The sequence below is a fragment of the Boleophthalmus pectinirostris genome, unplaced genomic scaffold, assembly GCF_026225935.1.
Source record: "Boleophthalmus pectinirostris isolate CB_2022bp ecotype Guang Dong unplaced genomic scaffold, ASM2622593v1 HiC_scaffold_17, whole genome shotgun sequence".
NCBI lineage: Eukaryota > Metazoa > Chordata > Actinopteri > Gobiiformes > Gobiidae > Boleophthalmus > Boleophthalmus pectinirostris.
In genome coordinates this window covers 6685368-6707898 of record NW_026571115.1, presented here as the reverse complement: position 1 = coordinate 6707898, position 22531 = coordinate 6685368, and the positions used below count along the sequence as shown (strand labels likewise).

Below are 22531 nucleotides of genomic sequence, written 5' to 3'. Positions count from 1 at the left end.
GAAGGGAAGAAATAGAGCGAGAGAGATAGAAGCAAAGGGAAGGGAAAGGGAGAGAAAGAGGGAAGATAAAGATAGAGAAAGAGAGCGAGAGATAGAGAGTGAGAAGCAAAGGGAAGGGAAAGAGAGAGAGAGAAAGGGAAGATAGAGCGAGAGAGAGAAAGAGAGAGAAGTAAAGGGAAAGCAAAGACAGAGGGAAGATAAAGCGAGAGATAAAGAGAGAGAGAAGCAAAGGGAAGGTAAACAGAGAGAAAGAAGATGAAGAGAGGGAAAGAGATAGAGAAAGAGAGAGAGAAGCAAAGGGAAGGGAAAGAGAGAAAGAAAATGAAGAGAAGAAAAAAGAGAGAGAAAGAGAAGCAAAGGGAAGGGAAAGAAAGAGAGAGGGGGAGAGGGAAGATAAAGAGAGAGAGAGAAGCAAAGGGAAAGGAAAGAGAGAGGGGGAAGATAACACAAGAGACAAAGAGAGAGAGAGAGAGAAAGAGAAGCAAATTGAAGGGAAGAGATAGAGCGAGAGAGATAGAGAAAGAGAGAGGGAAGCAAAGGGAAGGGAAAGAAAGAGAGAGGGGGAGAGGGAAGATAAAGAGAGAGAGAAAGAGAGAGAAAGAGAAGCAAAGGAAAGAAAGAGAAGAAGAGAGAGGGAGGGGAGATAAAGAGAGAGAGAAAGACAAAAAAGCAAAGAGAAGGGAAAGAGAGAGAGGGGAGACAGAGCGACAGAGAGAAAGAGAGAGAAGCAAAGGGAAGGGAAAGAGAGAGAGAGAGGTGAGAGTAGAAGATATTTTTAGAGCAGGAGTCGTGCAGTCTGGTCGAGGCTCTCCAGGTTTTATTGTAATTTTATGTTCTTTTATTTTGCATTATTCAGAACTTCTGAATGACTTTTTGGACACACTAAAGTCTGAGTACTTCACATTTTACAGCTTAAAATACTGGACAGAGGAAACAAGAACAAGTCACTCAGCCTCATTTCTGAACATAGAAACGTATAAAACATATAACGCAAATTGAATGGGGTTAAAAGCAATAGCTGTTAGCTTCAAGGTTAAGATGTAAGAGGCCAGTGGTGTACTGAAATGATCTGGGTGAGCAAAAAACAGTATGAACACAGAGGAGCGCTTCCTAGATTACCACCTAATGACATCACGAGGTGGAATAATATCATGAAGAAGCCGGAGCTGCAACAAGTAAACAGCAGAATAAAGCGATAGTGAGCCACAAAATGTATTTATTCAACCTTCTACAGCTCAAATCAGCATAGTATTTGTGACAGGCTTATGTGTACTGTCTAGCTCTAATTAGAAAGCATTTCAGGAAGTGCACAGTTAGCATGCTAGTTGTTGTTGTTGTTCGCTTTAATGTCACTGCAAAACTCAGCTCTGTTCAGTGAGAGTTGTGGAATAAACACTGAAAAAAACTGAATAATTAGGATGCTAAGAATGCGAAAGGAATAAATTTGGACTTCTGCAAATTGTTTAAAAGGAACTAGTTGTGTTTTTCACGTTTTTTGCGACACCTAAATCCCCTTGACCCCCCCCCCATATCAGTGTAGCAGTATATGAAAAGAGTACACAGACGTACTTCCTTCCACGCAGTACTCGATGATGTACCCCTGGATGCCTCCTGCTCCGATCTTCTCCGGTTGGCGCCACTTCAGAGCACAGGTGGTGTCAGTGACGTCATCCACCTGCAGACGAGTCGGCTCACTGGTGGGGGCTGAGCAGGGACAGAAGTGCAGTGAGACCGTGGTTTATACTGCGCTTATTGTACAGGTGCATCTCAGAAAATTAGAATATCATGAAAAAGTTCAATGTTTTTTATGCTATTATGGTGTTCTTTTTTCGGACCAAGAGTTTGTTTTCATACGGGACGGTTTCAGCTGCTCAGAGTGGTCCTTAGGAAGTGGGACTGTAGATGGAGCTGTCGTCCTGCCTTCACCGGTAGGAAGACCGCACCAAAACCTGTATAAATCAGCTGAGCAGACATGTCACAGCAACATCATGTGACCACTCTGAGGAAGAGCGCAGGGAGCAGTCCAAACTGTCAGCTATGAAAGCAAACTCTTGATCTGAAAAAAGAACCTACCGTATTTTTCGGGCTACAAGTCACACTTTTTTTCATGGTTTGGGTGTTTCCTGCCACTTATACTCCAGTGCGACTTATATATTAAACTTTTCACTCTAACAGCTGCGAGAGGCTTCTGTCACTCTGCGCCCTCTACTAAGCATGTCTTCTGCAGAAAAAGCCTCTGTCCTGCTGCAAGTAGTGAAGTGTTCAGCCAAAAAAAGTAATTGAGCAGCAGAAAGAAAGTTGGGAGTCAGCGAGAAACTTGTAAGGGACTGGCGAAAAGCGGGGATGGAGAACAGCTTCACAGCAACCATGAAACTTTCCTGAAGTCACTGGATGGGTGGACAAAGCCTGAACTTCAGCGACAACTGAAACCATTCTGTCGGGATTCAGAAAGGCTGGAATAATTCTAAATGGAACTGATGCTGAGTCTGACAACAGCTACTAAGAAGAGGAAGCGACTTATATATGTTTTTTCTTCTTCATTATGCTTTTTTGGCTGGTGCGACTTCTACTCCAGAGCGACTCATCATTATACACTGTAAAAACCTTAGCTATGTTCATTTATTTATTACAGCCTATAAATTATCCTAGACTTATTTCACTAAAAAGACAGAAAATAGCATAATATGGGCCTTTTAACAGCACGAGATCATTGCCAGTCAAACGATTCAGAACGACTCAGATGCCATTCCCCTGTGAGGTGCAGTACCGATGGGCATGAAGGGTTTGGAGGTGGCGCTGGGCTCGGAGACCCCGATCCCGTTGACGGCGTACACTCTCATCTCGTACAGAACGCCGTCAATCATCTTCTTGGCCTCGTACGTTGTCGATTCAAAAACATCAAAGTTGAGTTTGGTCCAACGCGAGGAGCCCACTTTCTTCCTCTCCATCAGATAACCTGGAACACAGAATATACAGAAAGGAGAAAAGTCACTGCCAGTTTTCATTGTTTCCATGTGTTTGAGGAAAATCACATATTGTGTAAGCAGTTCTGGAGGTCAAAATAAGTCTGCTGTGCACATAGACTGTATAAAGAAATGGACTAAGGGAGTTTGACGTCTCCCGTAGAGTTCAGCTCCAAACAAAAGAAGCTCACGAGGTTAGCAGTTACAGGGGTGAATCACAGAAACATAATAAAATGTGGAAGGTGAACCCAATGTGGACAGAAGAGAGTCTGGAGAGAGTGATGTTCTGGAGTGAATGAACTGAATGATGTTTTTGATAAGGATGATGATTTTAAGATGCTGAGAGAACTGGGAGTGAATGATGATACAGAATTGTTACAATGCTCAAACATTATAAAGACATTCTCTATGTATGTTTGATTTTATGAACTATAACATCAACCTGCCCTGGGACGACGGGTGGAAATTAGCTCTGGTGCTATAACCTGGTACAATGCATCTCTCCTGTTAAGGTTCATGTAGATTGTAACCCTAAACTATGGTTTTCAATGGCCTGTGCTCACTGGCACATAGAGCCAAAAATGATTTTTACTTCTACATTACGTCCTAAATACTGGCCTTACGCCACAAACGGTGTGATGTTAGAAATGTGCAGTTCTGACTAGGGATGTAACAATAACTGAAATATCGTGATATTGTATCATCAAAGTTCTCACACAATATATCGAATTATAAGTCTCTTTGCTTAAATTAAGAGTTATGGTGCAGCAATAGATTGAACTACATAGACCATGATCCTTTGCTCCATTTCAGTGCAGACTAGAAGAAGAAATAACAGTTTTAACACTTTTAAGTCTTTGTGAAAGAATTTCTGTGTTATTTTAAATATTATGAATCATTTAAAATCATAATCATTTGTGTGTATGATTAAAGTTATCAACAATTGCGTTTTTTGGGTTTTTCCATATGTATATCATATGTCCTAGTACAAGAACTGCTGACTCATTAAGCTCATCTACTGAGTCACCCATGAGAAGACAGCTAAGGGTTTTTTCCCTCATGTGGTTAGCATAAGTTTTTGGGAGAAAACTGACCAAATTGTTTATCACCTGGAGCCTGTAATCAAGTGTGAAATGTGAGGGTGGTTTAGACTAAAAGATTGTTAGTATGTGATCATGTAAACACTGTGTGATATGATGTCATGTATTGTACCTTATCTGTGTCATCATTTTGAATAAATGGGTGTTCGGAGAGTTGTGGGGCAGAGTAGGCCAGAGCGTAGCCAGGGGCAGGCAGTCCCCAACTCTCCTTGCGCAAGTATTACTTTTAACTGTCTCGTTTTGGTGTGTCTTATTTAATGTAATTTGACGTCTTAGGGTAAATTCCCTGACAGTCTTAGTTCTTTGGATTAAGTCTTGTCAAGGCATTTTAAGAGGAAAAAGTAGCATATTCACACTTTTGTGAACCTCCACAAAATACCACAATAAATATCGTACAGTGAGGTGTATATCATGAAAATATCGTACCGATAGATTTGGATATTGTTACATCCTTTATCGTGAGCCTCCCCACCATATTGTGAGCTTTCCTATGATGTCGCAATAAATATCGTACCGTGAGGTTCATACTGTGATGATATCGTATCGTGAGACTTTGATATCGTTACACCCCTAGTTCTGACCAACTGAAAGCAGGCTCAGAGCAACTCTAACTTTTAGGTGCTTTGACGATTTAAACATTATAAAAGTTCATATTGTTAAAATATAAAAGAATCCCTACAAAATCTATTCTTTATGAAAACTATCGACGCCCTGTCAGCTGAACACGAGCAGTTTGATTTCACAAAAAATACATTGTGTTTTATGGGACAATTCTTTCTGGGCCGGAGCTCCCGGGAGCTGCAGTACCTGAAGCGGCCACTAGTCGGTCTCACTCACGGACAGAGGGGGAGAGTCTTATCCAGTTCTTATTATAGATCTATGGGGTGAATTTGGAGCCAAGTTCCATATTTGTAATTCTGACTGTGAATGTCATAACAACCAAAACAGCTGTCAATCAACCTGTTGCTAACGCTAGTGGGAGCGACCTCGGCGAAAGCGAGCAGCTCGTATCTTGCCTATATCTTGATTCACGGACAAAATAGCAAAATAAAAACACCAGAATCACGTAGAGCAGGTTAATACGAACATTTTAGGACCAAAATGACGAGGCTCAGAGCAGCAGTAACAGAGAGTGGTAACAGTTTTTCAATGTCAAGTAATTTGGAATCGATGGAGCTGGAGGAGTCTGTAAATGTGTATTGAGTGTGTGTGTAAAGCGCTTTATTGTCCGAGTGCGTGTTAGCATGCTAGTTATTTTTTTAGCAGTGATGTGATGACAAAACTCTGGCCTCTGAAAGTTGCAAAAAGTGCTCATAAACTCACGTGGTGAATAATTAGGATGCTCTGAATGCATAAGGTAAGTAACTTTGGACGACTGCAAACTATTGCCACAGCTACAAAATATTGCTTCAAAATGTGCAGTAGCTTGGGTAAAGCTCGGGAGACGTCTCAGGAGCACTTTAGGTACATTTGTTTATCATGTTTAAAGAGTTTCACAGCAGAGCCTCAGGTGTTGTACCTTTAATAGGGACCCCTCCATCGTACGGAGGGGCGTCCCATGTGATCACAGCAAAGTCCTCCCCCACTGAAGAACAACGCACGTTCTCTGGAGGCTCAGGCACATCTGCAGAGAGAGAGAACAGAGGGAGAGAGGAGATAGAAAGAGAGAAAGAGAAAGAGATAGAAACAGGGAGAAGAGGAGAGGAGACAGCGGAGGAGAGAGACGAGACAGAGTGGGACGGACAAGATGGAGAAGAGGGAGAGAGGAGATATAGAGGAGAGGAAACACAGAGGAAAGAAGACAAAGGAAAAAGAGAGTCAGACAGAGGAGGACAGGAGAAAGAGGGACACAGAAGAGGTGAGATGGGGACAGAGAGAGGGAGGGGGGAAGAAGTACAGGAGTGAATTGAGGATACAACAATCTGGATAAAAGCATTGGTGGGCTGTTAGAGTAAAGCTCCATACAGTGTTCCACAGAAATCTGTTACATCTGATTAAATGAAGATTAAAATGACTTGAGTTCTTACTACATGTCTGGATGTAGGTCATTTAAATGTTTGGTTTATTTCTGTTTACAATGGTATTATTGGATTTCTTATTTCACCCGTATATACACCACCTGCCTCTCCCACATATACACCACCACACCACACCACCATATTACACACCGCCTTACATATAGGCTGCCCGCCTCGCCCACATATACTCTGCCCTCCACACCTCGCTCGCATATACACCACCCGCCTCACCCACATATACACCACCCACCTCACCTGCATATACACCACCCCACCTCACCTCACCTGCATATACACCACCACCTCACCTCACCTGCATATACACCACCCACCTCACCTCACCTGCAATATACACCACCCGCCTCACCCACATATACACCACCCACCTCACCTCACCTGCATATACACCACCCACCTCACTCGCATATACACACCACCGCCTCATCTCACCCGCATATACACCACCCACCTCACTTGAATATACGCCGCCCGCCTCACCCACATATACACCACCCGCCTCACTTGACATATACGCCGCCCGCCTCACCTCACATATACACCACCCACCTCACTTGAATATACGCCGCCCGCCTCACCCACATATACACCACCCACCTCACTTCGCATATACGCCACCCGCCTCACCCACATATACACCACCCGCCTCACTTGAATATACGCCACCCGCCTCACCCACATATACACCACCCGCCTCACTTGAATATACGCCGCCCGCCTCACCCACATATACACCACCCGCCTCGCCTGCATATACAACACCTGCCTCACCTCACCCATATACGCCGCCCCCGCCTCACCCACATATAGACCACCCACCTCACTCGCATATACACCACCCACCTTGCCCACATATACACCACTCACACTCACTCATCATATATACACCACCCACCTCACTCGCATATACACCACCTGCCTCGCCTGCATATACACTACCTGCCTCATCTCACCCACATATACACCACCCGAATCGCCACACAATACAGGAGGAACAGGAACCTCCATTACCGCACAACAAGACTCAACAGCTTCATCCACCAGGCTGTTAGGATGCTGAACTCTCCTCTCTAACCACCAGGTGACCAGGAAGCTACAAATCTGCATCTCCCCCAAAGAACACTTGGACTTTGCCATTTAGTATTATTTATTTATACGCTTGGAAGTGAGAAACACAATTTAGATTCTTCATATGTTTCGTATGAAGAATTGACAATAAAGATTTTAAATTTGAATGATTTTTTTCAGATGTGAAACAAAAGTGTTCCATAAGTGTAAAAATGAATATTCAGAACATGTCAAATATTTTTTATAATTTAAAGATGCACTATGTAACTTTTCAACAGTGGATTTGTGGCATTAAACCAGTGTAAACATGTCTTCTTATACTGAGCAGGCTCACCTCTCCACAGATCTGACCTGTAACTTGACACCTGTACGTGGCGTGACCTGCGTATCTCTATGGGGAAGACAGAGTACTCTGCTCTGCAAAAGTTACCTAGTGCACCTTTAATATGACAACATCATGTATAGATTTGTTTGGTGAGGTCATGTTTTCTGCAGTAACATGATTTGGTCTTTTATCGAAACCAAGACATGTTCTGTTCTCTTGTTTTCACTATTCACATATTTTTATTTATTTGAATTATTTCTTGTTCTGCTGACTTGACTTAACTAAAACAGTATATAGGTCGTATCCATTTGAAAATCATGTACAAATGTTGTGACTGACCCACGACCTTGACGAAGAGCTCGGCGTGGTCCTCTCCGGCCGGGTTGGTCACCGTGATGGCGTACGGCCCCTCGTCGCTCTTCTTCGCTTCCTCTATCACGAAACTGCACAGCCCCTTCTTCTTCTCCACACGCACTCTGCCCTCAGCCTCCGAGATCACCTGCACCAGAGAGGGACAGCGCGGAGATGAAGAGGAAACCAAACGAAACTGACCCAAACTGACCAGCAGGTTGAGACGGTGTAATCCTTCATTCATCCAAGTGCAGTGATGTGAAGAACACTTTGAAAATGAATGACCAAATACTGAATACCTGCATGAAAGGGCCCATGTTTTATTATTTTCTGATGTTATAATGTAGTTTGATTATCACAAACATACCTTTCATTCATATGGAATTTCCAGTTTCTACTGAACTAAAGGTAAAAGGAGCTGTTAACTTGAAAATTACAGCTTCATGAGGTGGAACAGATTCTGAGCTTTGGAGATATAGACAAACTAATAATAAAGGGTTACTCAAACATGTGTGACTGTTTTCTAATGGCTTAAAGCTCACAAGAGTCAGTTGTGAGTAAAAGGACCTTTAACTACCAGATTGTGGATTTGTTGACCTGGTTTATGGTTCATATCTCTGCAATTTTGGCATTTTCAGATGAAACCAAAACTGTCTCAAAGTGAAAGGTCTCCTTCGTCAGCACAAATGAACAAAGAGACACCAAAAGTCACCAGTTTTGTTTGTGAAGCCAGTCCCAAACAAATAATGATAACATTTTATATGATATTGTAGTTTGGATATTTCTTTCTTCTCCTGTGTCTGCGTAAGGGAGGCAAAAAATTGAAATTCAGGATTTGGAAGAAAAAAGACAGGAGAAAATAATGATATATAATAATAATATTGAATCAGTTTTATATAGCACTTTTCTGGACACTCAAAGACACTTTACCAGAGGTGGGGACTTGCAAGTCGTGACTTGGACTCGAGTCAGACTTGAGTCACTATTTTTAGGATTTGAGACTCGACTTGATGAAATGGGACAAAGACTTGAAGGTAATTGACTTGGGATTTGACTCGCACTTGAGGCCTGTGACTTGGTAAGACTTGAGAAGCACTTTTAAATCTGAATTCTTTCTATTCTGACTCTGATTGTGGTTAAGATCTTGTCAAGACATTTCACCGCAAAAAATAAAATCTAGCCAAATTAAGATGACTTGAATTAAGAAAGTTTTACAATAATTTGAGTAAATTTTCACTTATCTTCAGTAAACTGATCTGCCAATGGAAGTCTTTTTGCATTTAGAATATGAAAACACATCTTGCTACACTTAAAATAAGAAAAACAACAACTTTTTGTAGTTAAAATAAGAAACAAAATTCGAACGTTGCTTGAATTAGAAAAAACACACTTATTCCATTGATAGAATCTACTCAAATAAAGTCAAATATTCTTAATTCAATATATAATAATAATAATATTACTTTTTGCAGTGTTAAAAAGGAAAAATTAGCATTTCTACAACTCTTCTACACTCTATAAGTACTCATATATAAATATACCATGACTTTTTAAGTACAATTTATCTTAAAATTCATATAAAGCGCTAAAATCTAAGCTATAATTGGTGCTTTGGTTTAAAGACTTGAAATGACTCAAGCTCAAAGACGACTTGGACTTGACTTGGGCTTATTGGCCAGTGACTCGAGACTCGACCTGGACTTGCCTGTATTTGACTTGGGACTTGACTCGGACTTGAGGTCAAAGACTTGAGACTTACTTGAGACTTGCAAAACAACGACTTGGTCCCCCCTCTGCGCTTTACAGAGCATTATTCATTCTCTCCACAGTCAGTGGTGGTAAACTACAGTTGAAAACTGGGACTATGTTGCCTGTTCAAAGAAAAATCTATTTTGAAAGATGAAAACCATTTGCAATCAACTGCCAGGGAGCCGTTCCTCTGTCATAGTTCAGCATTTGAGTGAAAGAACGGCTAACTGGGCAGGGCTAAAACTTGTATTCTTCACTCATGCTTCATAATCTGGTACAGGCCCTTTAACGCGTCTTGTTGCCCCCGGTTACAGCGAGCTCCCATGATGCCCCTGACCTCCTCGCCCCTCTTCCAGCAGACGGTGGGCTCCGGCTCTCCGCTGATCTCCACGTCCAGCCTCAGCTTGTTTCCGGCCACAACAGTGATGGAGTTCTTGTTTCCTCCGCTGCTCGTGTCCAGGTGGATCTTTGGAGGATCTAAGTGACAAACAGGAGAGAAATGTGAAGTGTCTTGCCCAAGGACACACCAGCAGTTTGCACAGTCTGTAACTGGGACTGGCCGATCACCTTTTGTTCAGGATGCATTTTGTAAATATATTTTAAATAGTGCCAGATTTTACTTCTGGTGTCATTTATCACAGGCGTCTTGTGCATTAAATGTCCTTTATTAATGCAAAACTGACTCTTTAGCTTTAATAATGTTATAATGTCCCTCTGTAATCTGTGTATCTTTCAATTATAATTTTTTTTCAAAATAAAACCAAAAATAAGAAAACAAACAAACAACAAAAAAATTCTTTATTATTTCTCTTCAAAACCAAAATGAAAAAACAAAAGGATAACAATTTGTTTTTTCAGTTTTCGCTTTTGTTTTTAAATGAATTTCCCGTTTCCCGTTTTCGTGACTTAAATTGTGATGCCGGATTTTTGCGCCGCATATGGACTGAACCAGCACTAAAACAGGACTAAATCAGGTCTAAACCAGAACTAAACCAGGACTGAACCAGAACTGAGTGTTGGGACGGACAAGACTGAGACTGAGACGAGGACCAGACCTGGACGGTTACCAGGACTGAGACCGGGACCAGGACGGAGACCGGGACTGAAACCGGGACTGAGAACCGGACCAGACCGGGACTGGGACCTGAACTCAGACCGGGACTTACACCAGGACTGAGACCGAGACTGAGACCGGGACTTGACCAAGACTGAGACCGGGACCAGAACAGGACGATTACCAGGACTGAGACCAGGACTGAGACTGGGACCAAACCAGGACTAAGACCGGTTTAGTCCTGGTTTAGTCCTGTTTTAGTCCTGGTTCAGTTCTGGTTCAGTCTGTATGAGGCACTGCAGTTTAAGTCACAGAAACAGGAAACAGTTGTTATCAGTTTTTTCCATTATTCATTTAAATGCAAAATCAAAAACTGAAAAAACGACTCGTTATCTGTTTTTTCATTTTGGTTTTGTAGACAAATAATGAAGAAAATACTTGTTTTGTTGTTGTCTTATTCTTGGTTTTATTTAATGAAACTAAACAATCTAATAATCTAAATGATTCAAGTGAAGGTGTATGGAGTTTAAAAACACAGTGGAGCACTTCCTGTATCACCACATGACATCATAAGGTGGAACTGAGTGTTTTCAGTTTGAGAGAAGAACTCAGCCTAAATACACAGGGTTTGTGTGTTAAACATGTGTGAATGAAAAAAAAACACAACTCCAGGTCCAACATTACAACATAGATCGGAAAATATCGCCCTTTAAGACCAAAAAAATCCTGTTCCTAAATACATTTACCTGACCAATGAGCACATATAAAAGATTCTAATTTAGTTTTTAAATATAATAACGTCTATACTAAATATTTGCATAAGCTGGTTGTAACGTTGTCACTTCAGGACACATCGAAACACAAGCATGACTCATTCTCCTGTTTAGATATTTACTGTTTTGCAAAATGTGTAACAATTTCACAGATAAACGAAGATTAAACAGGATTATTGTAGAGTATTGAGACATGTGGAGTGACAGCTGCTGACAGAGCCCGGTGGAGCTGTTTGTCTCTGGTTGAACAGTGAATAGAGAGTGCGCCTATAATTCACTGTAACTCTGATATTAAACAGGCCCAGAGGGAAATCAGACTATTAATATTGCGCATGTTTAAACAAATGGACCAGCTTATGCGGATTCAGTGAAACAAAACACAGGGAGCAGGAGAAAATACTGCAAAATGACTTAATTTTATAGTAATAATAATAATACTGCATCAACTTATATAGTGCTTTTTTGGAAACTCAAAAACACTTTATAAAAAGAATAGGAAGCGGCGCTGTAGAAAACGGGGGGAGAATCATGGGGGGAAGGTCAGATTGAACAGGTGAGTTTTTAGCAGTGATTTGAAGTGCTGCAGTGAGTTCCTGATGGATTGTGGGAGTGAGTTCCAGAGGGAGGGGGCAGCGGCGAAGGCTTGGTCCCCCAAGGTTTAGTGCTTTGTCCTGCTGAGGGGAGTAAGGAGTCGGAGTGATCTGAGGCGGCGGGTGGGACCGTGCTGACTAGGGCTGTGCAAAAATATTAAAATATCATTATATCTTCTTGTTTAATGTGATGATACAGTATTGATATTGTGGGCTGCTGTATCGATATATCACCAAGAGTATGTTTTGATATATTTTACATTATTTTGTTGCAGTACTACAGTTTTGTAGTCTGATTCATCAGCCAGTTTCACTTTGTGAAAACCGTCTGACCTTGCAGCATTAGGATTCGTTCGCTCGACAGTAGTCGGATACTTTTTTAAATTTAACTAATCGCTGCTATTTGGTCATGATGTAATGCGCAGGAACGCTCAGTGGTGTCCAAATAACTGCAGACACAACAGCAAACAAAGCAGAGAGTGAACATGTCTGTCAACGATCATTGTCGTTTCTGCAAATGAACTTGCAAATTAAAGGTGCAATAAAAAATGCAAAGTTTGTATTTAACAAAGGACGTCTAAAGGAGGACAGCGTATGTAGTCTGCTATCGCAACTTGGGTTGGTTCAGCTCTTTGCTGATTGGCTGGTGTGCGGTCTACAACTTCTGGGGTCACTGGAGAGAAATGAAATCGGGCGGAGGCACTAGGTGGTGCCAGTCTGGCTAACAGTTTTGTTGCTTGTACAGATACAGGACATTTAAAAACAAGCATTCTTACTATGGGTTGCCTCTCCACAGATCTGACCTGTAACTTGGCCTGGAGGCATCATTGCATGAAGATAAATTAATTTAATGTATGTAATACTGTGTAACATTCCAGGCAGAGAAATAACCATGGAGACAACAGATGATGAACCCTCCACTGGAAAAGTTAGACAGAGCAACTTTACAAAACATATCTTAAAGCTGCATTATGTAACTTTTTGGTCACATTCTTTTTTTCATTACGTCATCGCTCTGCTTCGAATGTTCCAAAGTATGACATTAAACAGGTCTACATTTACATTTATTCAATTACAGGTGGTTTTATTGCGCAAAAATACCTAAAAAAACCAGGCATTCCCACTGTGCCTCTCCACAGATCTGACCTGTAACTTGGTCTGGTTTGGTCTCCATGAAGTTAGAAAGGCTTACTACCATCCTGGGAAACATTTCAAAGTAATAACATCTCCACAGAGAAAAGGATTTGACGGACCCTCCACCACAAAAGTTACACAATGCAGCTTTAACTTAACTTTAACTCACCTTGTCTCGGTTTGTACTCAATCTTGATTTCTGTTGGCAAAAATAAGGAATAAAAAATGATTATAATTGTAAAATATTCAAAACATGATGCTAAAAGACTTCTCCTCTTACCTAAGAAGTTGAGTTTGGCTGAGAGCGTGAGCGCGTGTCCATCGGGTACAAAAGTGTAATCGCCAGCGTCACCGGGTTTCACGTCATCGATGGTGAGCTTGTGCACCCTGGAGAAAAATACGCAAATGTTACTGTACCGATGACTAATTATGTAAAAAACATTTCCCAGGGCAACCGTGAGGCAGTAGGGGGAGGAAAGCTGAATCATAATATTTAAATGCACTTTTTTCTAAGCATTGCAGACAATAACACTACGCAATTTTATATGATTACGCACAAGGTAAGAGAACAGGGTTTGTCTACAACAAATGAAACACTGGGTCTGAGACGGGAGATCTGATATTTAGTAGCATATATTCTAAACCAGGTCTAACCAAGGACTAAACCAGGTCTAACCAAGGACTAAACCAGGTCTAAACAAGGACTAAACCAGGTCTAACCAAGGACTAAACCAGGTCTAACCAAGGACTAAAGGTCTAAACAAAGACTAAACCGGGTCTAACCAAGGACTAAACCAGGTCTAAACAAGGACTAAATCGGGTCTAAACAAGGACTAAATTGGGTCTAACCAAGGACTAAAGCAGGTCTAACCAAGGACTAAACCAGGTCTAAACAAGGACTAAATCGGGTCTAAACAAGGACTAAACCAGGTCTAACCAAGGACTAAAGCAGGTCTAAACAAGGACTAAACCAGGTCTAACCAAGGACTAAACCAGGTCTAACCAAGGACTAAACCAGGTCTAAACAAGGACTAAATTGGGTCTAACCAAGGACTAAACCAGGTCTAACCAAGGACTAAAGCAGGTCTAAACACGGACTAAATCGGGTCTAAACAAGGACTAAACCGAGGTCTAACCAAGGACTAAAAAACAGGTCTAAACAAGAACTAAACGAGGTCTAACTGAGGACTAAACCAGGTCTAAACAAGGACTAAACAGGTCTAAACTAAGGACTAAAGCTAGTCTCAACAAGGAGTAAACCAGGTCTAACTGAGGACTTAACCAGGTCTAAACAAGGACTAAAGGTCTAACCAAGGACTAAACAGGTCTAACCAAGGACTAAAGCAGGTCTAACCAAGGACTAAAGCAGGTCTAAACAAGGACTAAACCAGGTCTAAACAAGGACTAAACCAGGTCTAACCAAGGACTAAACCGGGTCTAAACAAGGACTAAACCAGGTCTAACCAAGGACTAAAGCAGGTCTAAACAAGGACTAAATCAGGTCTAAACAAGGACTAAACCAGGTCTAACAAGGACTAAACCAGGTCTAACCAAGTAATAAATCGGGTCTAAACAAGGACTAAACGAGGTCTAACCAAGGACTAAACCAGGTCTAAACAAGGACTAAACGAGGTCTAACTGAGGACTAAACCAGGTCTAACAGAGGACTAAACCAGGTCTAAACAAGGACTAAACAGGTCTAACTGAGGACTAAACCAGGTCTAAACTGACTACTAAAACAGGTCTAAACAAGGACTAAACGAGGTCTAACTGAGGACTAAACCAGGTCTAACTGAGGACTAAACCAGGTCTAAACAAGGACTAAACAGGTCTAAACTAAGGACTAAAGCTAGTCTCAACAAGAAGTAAACCAGGTCTAACTGAGGACTTAACCAGGTCTAAGTAAGGGCTAAATCAGGCCTAAACAAGGCCTAAACAGGTCTAAACTAAGGACTAAAGCTAGTCTCAACAAGGAGTAAACCAGGTCTAACTGAGGACTTAACCAGGTCTAAACAAGGACTAAAACAGACCTAACCAAGGACAGGTCTAACTGAGGACTAACACAAATCTAGATGAGTTCTGAAACAGGACAGAGCCTGTTTGAAGTGCTGACCTAAACGATGGCTAAACCAGGACTAACCTGGGACTAATCTAGCTTTAAACCAACCATATCTAACTCAAGACTAAAATATAAACAGGACAGGAGCAGAGCCTGAGGAGCAGACAGGAGCAGACAGGAGCAGACAGGTGCAGACAGGTGCAGACCGGAGCCGAGTACCTGCCGATGTGTGATATCTTGATGCGGTTGCTGGGCTGCACCTCCACTCCATCTTTGAACCACTTTCCAGTCACTTTCTCGTCTGAAACTTCACACCTGAACACAGCCTGCTCCGAGGACTTCACCGTGAGGTCCGCGATGCTCTGGAGGACCTGCAGCTCTGCCTCTGAAAACAAAACAAAAGGAGGGCAAGGTACACTTTAGTGTTTTACTTTTATTAAAGAAAATCTGTCCTCTGCATTTGACCCATCCATCTTGTCTCAATCTCGGCTGTCTAAAGTCTCGGTCTTGTCTCAGTCTCGGGACCCTGTGGTCTCGGACAGGTCTTGGTCTCGATTAGAATGGTCTTGACTACAACATCAAACACCCTTTAACGCCACCAGGGCAACCTTTCAGGAGTAAGTACAGTACCCAGATCTTGAGCTGCTCTTGGTCAGGAGGACTACCAAAGCTGGGGGATCGTGTACAGTGACTTTAAAGGTAATATATTAGGCAAAATGAACTCTTGTGAGCTTTAAGCCATGTTAAAATGTTGTTTCCTTTTCTCCAAGGGTGTAGGTTTGCATAGGGACATTGGGGACATTTCACAATCAATATTTGGGGAAGACAAAATACTCCCTACCAATATTTGCCATTTTATTTTAATAAACAAAAAGATAAATGTATTCCGACATTTTTCCAGACTCAATAGTATTAATTGAACACATCTGAGTTCACATTTTGTTTATTAGACGTTCTGAGATGTATTCAGTGATGTGACAACAGGGTTACTCCTGCCGCTGTTTCATTGGCTGCAACAGAGTGATGTCATTAGTGGAGCCAGGAGCTTAAACTAGGGAAGCGGCAGGACAGGGCCGCACCTGAAGATGTTGACTTGAGCAGGCGTGAGTGAAGACACTGCACCAAACTTTGACAAACTTTTCAGGAGGAACTTAATTGGCTTCATCTTCAATTAAACTTGTCTTGAGTGAAGTCGCCGCGGAAAAAGAGCGACTATCACCACAAGTGCACCTCCCAAACGGATGGAACGGACGGAAAAACGTATGGACATGTTTCACCAATAAGCAAAGGGAAATCTGCTACAAACTTCCACATCGCTGTTATCCAGTAAAGAATCATTTTAGAAGGGCAATGGACACAAGCTGTACATTTTGCGAACTGAAAAATCAAACCACCTCTCACTTATTTTAGAAATGCTCAGACTCTGTGCGTTTTTGGAAAGAATTCATAAAACAGAGTTGGTTTAGAGTTGGGTTTGGTTTTCAAGTTGGACTTAACCTCTGCCTTACTAGGAGATTTTGAAAATAGAAGTGATCCTGTAAATTTAATTATAACCCTAGGAAAACGTTTTATTTTTAAAGCAAAAAAACAATTCTCACTTAATATTAATTATTTAAAAAAATATATTTATCAGTACTTAACCTGGGAAGGTTATACAATTGAAACAGACAAAGAGAAAAAAAAGTATAAAAAGAGATGGGAAGTTCTTAAATACCTGGGAGAAAATTAGTATGTGATATATATGTCAGTCATAAAGATTTAAAGTAGGGATCTATATAATATTCATATATCTACTATTGGGGACTACTGACTACTACTACTACTACTACTACTGACACTACTACTACTACTACCAATGATAATGATAATAATAATAATGAAATATTATTGTTGTAATTATTGTAATTAATAGTAGAGATAATAATAGGTATTATGGATGTAATAATAATTAATAATAATAAAAATAGTAATAGTGATGAAAGGTAGTGGAAATAATAGTAGGAATAATAGTGATAATAATAACAGTAATAATAATTAATAAAAAGAAATGCCTTTAGGGTTATGTTTTTTGAGATTGTGACATATGGTGAAAGATGATGAGGGGAACTGATGATGGTGAAAATAAATATTAGTTTGAGTATAGGGACTAATACATTTAAAAAATTATAATTAAAAAAAAAAAAAAAAAAAAAAAAAAAAGGGAAGGAAGAGAGACAAAAGGAACTTCAATTATAAATTGGCCGCAGTGTATCAATGTTCGGGAGCCTAGCGGTGTATTTATGTTGCACTATCACATTTATATTGTTTTGACTTTGTGTCGTGTGGGTGGTTGGGGGGAAATGGGGGGGCTTTTTTGTATTTGTTGTGGTGTTGTGGTTATTGCTTTATGTTTTTGTTTTTATGTTGAATATTGCAATTGTTAAACGTTGATGTTTGTTTTGTTTTTTTGAATGTTATGTTCTGCTGTCTTTAATAAAAAAATAAAAAAAAAAAAAAAAAAAAAAAAAAAAAAAAAAAAAAAGAATTCATAAAACATATGGTGGGGGGTTAGCTGATAATGTCCCCACCAAAGCTAAGACCAAACCTACACCCTTGCTTTCCTCAAAATAGCGTAATGTGGGCCCTTTAAAGTCACAATTCTCACAGTTCTCGACAAATGTTTTCTAGTGAGCTACATGTGAATATTCTGTACCAAACTAAACGAATCAACTTACACGCAGAGATTTGGAGATAACATGAAAACAAGCCAAACATTTTCAATGTCATGTTTCATCCCTCGGTCTATTTCACCAATTATGCAAAAATGTGTATCCGAGAACTACAGTAATTACTCCATGTTTGGACCGGGCGCCTCCCCGTCTCCGCTGCTGTCCCGGTTTCACGATGGCGAGCACCCAAAGCGGCGATCTGGGAGGCGCTACGTGAAATTACCATGACGATACAAGGCTGCGATGGACGAATATTAATTAGGACACGCGTAATGAGTAATTGATTGCTTTTTTATGCTTGTCAAATACGGAAAACATCAACAGCTCGAGTGCAAATGCGTTTAGGAGGTAATTGGAAAGTATGTGCGATGTGTAGGGGCCACATGATGGATGGGAAATGTACAGTGTAGAGATATGAGCCATTACATTACGACGAGTGACAGGTGAGGAGATTAACATGGATCTAACATGGCACCTGTTAGCGGGTGGGATATAATGGAGCGTAAAGGTGCACTGTGTAACTTTTATAATGGGGGTCTGTCACTTGCTTCTCTCCAATTACAATTATTTATTAGTAAAAAATACCTTAAAAACACGCTTTGCTTTCTGAATGTCAGAGAGGTTGGCATTACATAAATCTGACCTATAACTAGACTTGGTATTTCCATGTACCTTATTTTTCGAACTATAAGGCGCACTTAAAATCCTTTAATTTTCTCAAAAATCGACAGTGGGCCTTATAATCTGGTGCCCCTTATGTATTAATTCTGGCTGTGTTTACTGACCTTGAACCAATTTTATGTGGTATACGACGCTCAAAAATCTGTCAAAGTGTTTTAGTACGACTTTGGTAGCGAATACGAATATGATATGAAGCCGCACAGATTGATGGATTGTCGGAACATTACTGCTATCGTAGTCAGGAGCCTCGCGGAATCCGACAGAAGCTGACCACATCAGTTCACAAAGAGTGAGCTGTTTTTTCAGCGCTTATAGTTTATGCAAATCAGCCATGTGGTTTTAAGTTTTGTTTCTGTAAAACGTAAACAAATGTGCATAAAGCTGAATTAAACACATTATTACTCAATGTATATTTGAGTCGTCCTGTAGGAAATTTAAAAATTAACTTAAATGATCCACACACGTTCACATTCCTAATACACGTTCACCAAGATAGGGAGGCAACGCCGAGCGATTTACGCCACGATCTGCCAATGGATCATGGATACCTGGGCTAAGGATCAGTCTCAAGTGTTGTCCAGTTGTTTCGCTTAATGCACCTTATAATCCGGTGCACCTTATGTATGAAAATAGATGAGATAATTAACATTAGTGATATTGCGCCTCATAATTCAGTGCGCCTTATAGTCCGAAAAATACGGTAACTTATTCCTGTAATGGGGGCTTGTGATGTGATGATTTTTATAACATTATTTTAGTATTATTTTCATTGCTGTGTATGAAACAGGAACAGGATGGAAAAGTAAAAGTATTTTCATTTTAGTTTGAGCCCTGCTGAAAAGGTTGAGAGGGGTATTTTTTTAGCACATTTATAGTTTGACCAAACAAATCAAAATCACTACATTTGAGGCTTTAGTAGATCTCAAAATATGCACAGAATACTAATACTAATACTACTACTTAAACAGGAGCATTAATACTTTTACTTAGGTAGATTTTTTTCATGTGATATTTATATTTTTACTTGTTTGCTCCGGTATCTGTACTTTTATTTAAGTAACAAAAGTGAGTACTTCTTCCACCACTGAGTATGAGTTACCTTCGACCTCCAGCTCTGCCTTAGACTCCCCTCCGTTGGTTAAGGCGTGGTACGTGCCGATGTCTTCCTTCGTGGCTTCATTGATGATCAGGATGTGTCTCTTTCCGTCTTTCTTAAACCTGTACTTTGACCCAGCCGTTTCCTTGCTCAGCTCCACTCCGTCTTTCATCCTGAAGACGAAATGTGGTCAAACTTTAAAGGTCCTCTGTCACGCAAAATGGACTCTTGTGAGCTTTAAGTCATGTTTTAATGTTGTTACCTCCACAAAAACAGACCTGGAGCTGTGTTTTGTTCCATTCACACATTCACTAGAATAATTTGGATGATTTCAGCAGTGGAAATGTTACTCAGGGTGACTATGTGAACAAAACACAACACAACTCCAGGTATGTTTTTGGTGTAATCACATTTGAACATGGCTTAAAGCTTGCAAGTCAATTTTACTTCAACTGAAATCTTATGTTGACTGAACAGATGGTTGTGCATTTGTTTCCTCACCACTTGACGTTAGCTCCCTCCTCAGACACCTCCACCTCAAACTCCACCTTCTCTCCGACCACAGTGTGAACATCGTCCAGCAGCTTCGTGATGGTCACCGGGGGCTCTGGGGACAGGAAATCAAGGTGAAAAATACAGATCAAATAATAGTGATCATGTCTTTTTCGTGCATTTTGCCAGTTCAAATTGCATATGACAGCTTAGACTCATTACACATAGTTAAATTATTTTAATGAACTGACTAAAAACATTGTCTAGTTTTTCAAGTTTTTAACTTTGGTGAAGTCTATAATGTTACTTCTTGGTTGGACATGGGCAGCAGATGTGACATATGCAGGTCATACAACTGTTACTTTGGAAGTAGAATGTGCATCTCACAGGTTTTTATGGGTTTTTCTAATTATAACTTGTTAGGCTGAATAGTACCCCTGATAAATATTTATCATAGTTAAGTGGCAGTTTGTGGAAAAAAGTACAGGAAAATACAGAAAGTATCTATTTGCATTAGTCTTGTGTAACTGATGTAAATTTGAAGCTGCACCCTCCTCAGAGGTTTGGAGTTGTATCCTCCTGAGGCAGAGGAGTTGTACCCTCCTCCTCAGAAGGTGGAGCTGTGTCCCTGTCCCCTGTAGGGGGAGCTGTACCTTTGACGAAGAGCTCAGTGAAGCACTTCTCGTCGTCCACCACACACTCGTACGCTGCGTCGTCCGACAGGTTACACTTGTTTATGGTCAGACTACGAACGTTTCCCACACTCTCCATGACGTACCTGCAAAAAACACAGTATTAGTCCTGCTCTAGTCCTGGGCGAGTATTAACATGTTTAAAAAGTTTCACTTCGATATTTGACGCTCTGCTTCTCCCCTCCCTTTGCTCTCCACACTAAGTCACTCCCCCTTCAGAGTGCTTCAAAACACAATCAGCGTGCGTCCCGCTAATCAAACTACTGCACATCGCATCATGTACTGTACATTTGTCAAGCTGCCATGTACAGTTTTGTATTATGTTTATGTTTAAATAAGGCCTGAGAGAGATCACTAAATGATACAAACATGCAAGGATGACATTTAAAACCTCTTCAGGCATGTTTTTTGATGAAGGAAAATACACATGACATTTTGCATAGTACCCCCTCTTTAAGTATTTAGACATGAGGAAGTGAATAAGTACATTATATATTATTAGTATTACTCTGGTTTACCTGCTTTAATCCTGAGGCAGACCTGATTTAGACTCATTTATCTGGACTGTTATAAAGAGAGGACTTTCTGAAGTGGTCCCTGAAGTGAGCCAGTTCTGTCTGCGTATATTTACTGTAGAAGAGCTCGGAGCAGCAGGTATAAAAGTGAACTACGCACTACAGTGATGACAATACAGGCCTGAAGGATCACTGCTGATGTCACACAATGACTTCTCTCATGTCAAGGCGATGCACACAGTGTGGGATGTGGAGAGCCAAAGTGAAGATGTACAGAAGGTGAAACGAGTGAAAAAGCTCCTGTAAGGTTCGCTAACAGGTATTGAGTCTGACGTGAATAGAAAGATGTTGTTAAGATGGATGGATCTTGCCCCTTAAAGGTCCTATATTACGCAAAACTGACTCTCTTCTAATGACTTTGTGAGCTTTAAGGCCTTTTATAATGTCATACAGAGAGAGAGCCAGGGATAGAGGGATAGAGTGGAAGAGACAGAGGGATAGAGAGAGAGAGGGATAAAGAGAGAGAGAGGCAAAGAGAGAGGGATAGAGAGAGAGAAGGATAAAGAGAGAGAGAGACTTATGTGTAGAGACAGAGACACAAAAAGACAGAGAGATAGAGAGAGACAGAGAAAGATAAGAAAGAGAGAGTGACAGAGAGAGACTCAGATATAGAGAGACAGAGAGACGCAGAAAGAGAGAGATAGAGAGATAAAGAGAGAGCGATGGATAAAGAGAGAGAGTGACAGAGAGACTCAGATGTGGAGAGAGACAGGGAGACACAGAAAGAGAGAGAAGAGAAGAGAAAGAGAGAGAGAGAGAGAGACGGAGAGAGATTTAGATATAGAGAGACAGAGAGAGACAGAAAGAGAGAGATAGAGCGATAAAGAGAGAGAGAGACAGAGAGTCAGATACAGAGCGAGACAGACAGAAAGAGAGAGATAAAGAGAGACAAAGAGAGACAGAAAGAGAGAAGGAGAGACAGAGTAAAATAGAGAAAGAGAATGGTAAAGAAATAGAGAGACCGAGAGAGTCAGAGACACACAGAGAGAGAGTGAGAAAGATAGAGAGATAGAGAGAGAGAGAGATAGAGAGAGAGAGAGAGAGAGAGAGAGAGAGATAGAGAGAGAGAGAGAGAGAGACAGAGA

General features: G+C 40.9%; 1 protein-coding gene across 1 annotated transcript in view; it reads right to left on the bottom strand.

The window, feature by feature from the left end:
- mybpc2a (myosin binding protein Ca) overlaps positions 1–20950 on the bottom strand; it is a 56730-nt gene extending 35780 nt beyond the window's left edge. Inside the window, exons 1-11 of the mRNA XM_020933156.2 lie at positions 20833–20950; positions 20189–20294; positions 19691–19860; positions 15422–15587; positions 13424–13530; positions 13313–13342; positions 9930–10069; positions 7832–7991; positions 5583–5687; positions 2768–2956; positions 1570–1704 (exon numbers count right to left, since the gene is read on the bottom strand). Coding sequence (XP_020788815.2) covers positions 1570–1704; positions 2768–2956; positions 5583–5687; positions 7832–7991; positions 9930–10069; positions 13313–13342; positions 13424–13530; positions 15422–15587; positions 19691–19860; positions 20189–20294; positions 20833–20950 — 1426 coding nt within the window. The remainder of the gene's footprint in view (positions 1–1569; positions 1705–2767; positions 2957–5582; positions 5688–7831; positions 7992–9929; positions 10070–13312; positions 13343–13423; positions 13531–15421; positions 15588–19690; positions 19861–20188; positions 20295–20832) is intronic.
- Positions 20951–22531: the final 1581 nt, after the last annotated feature.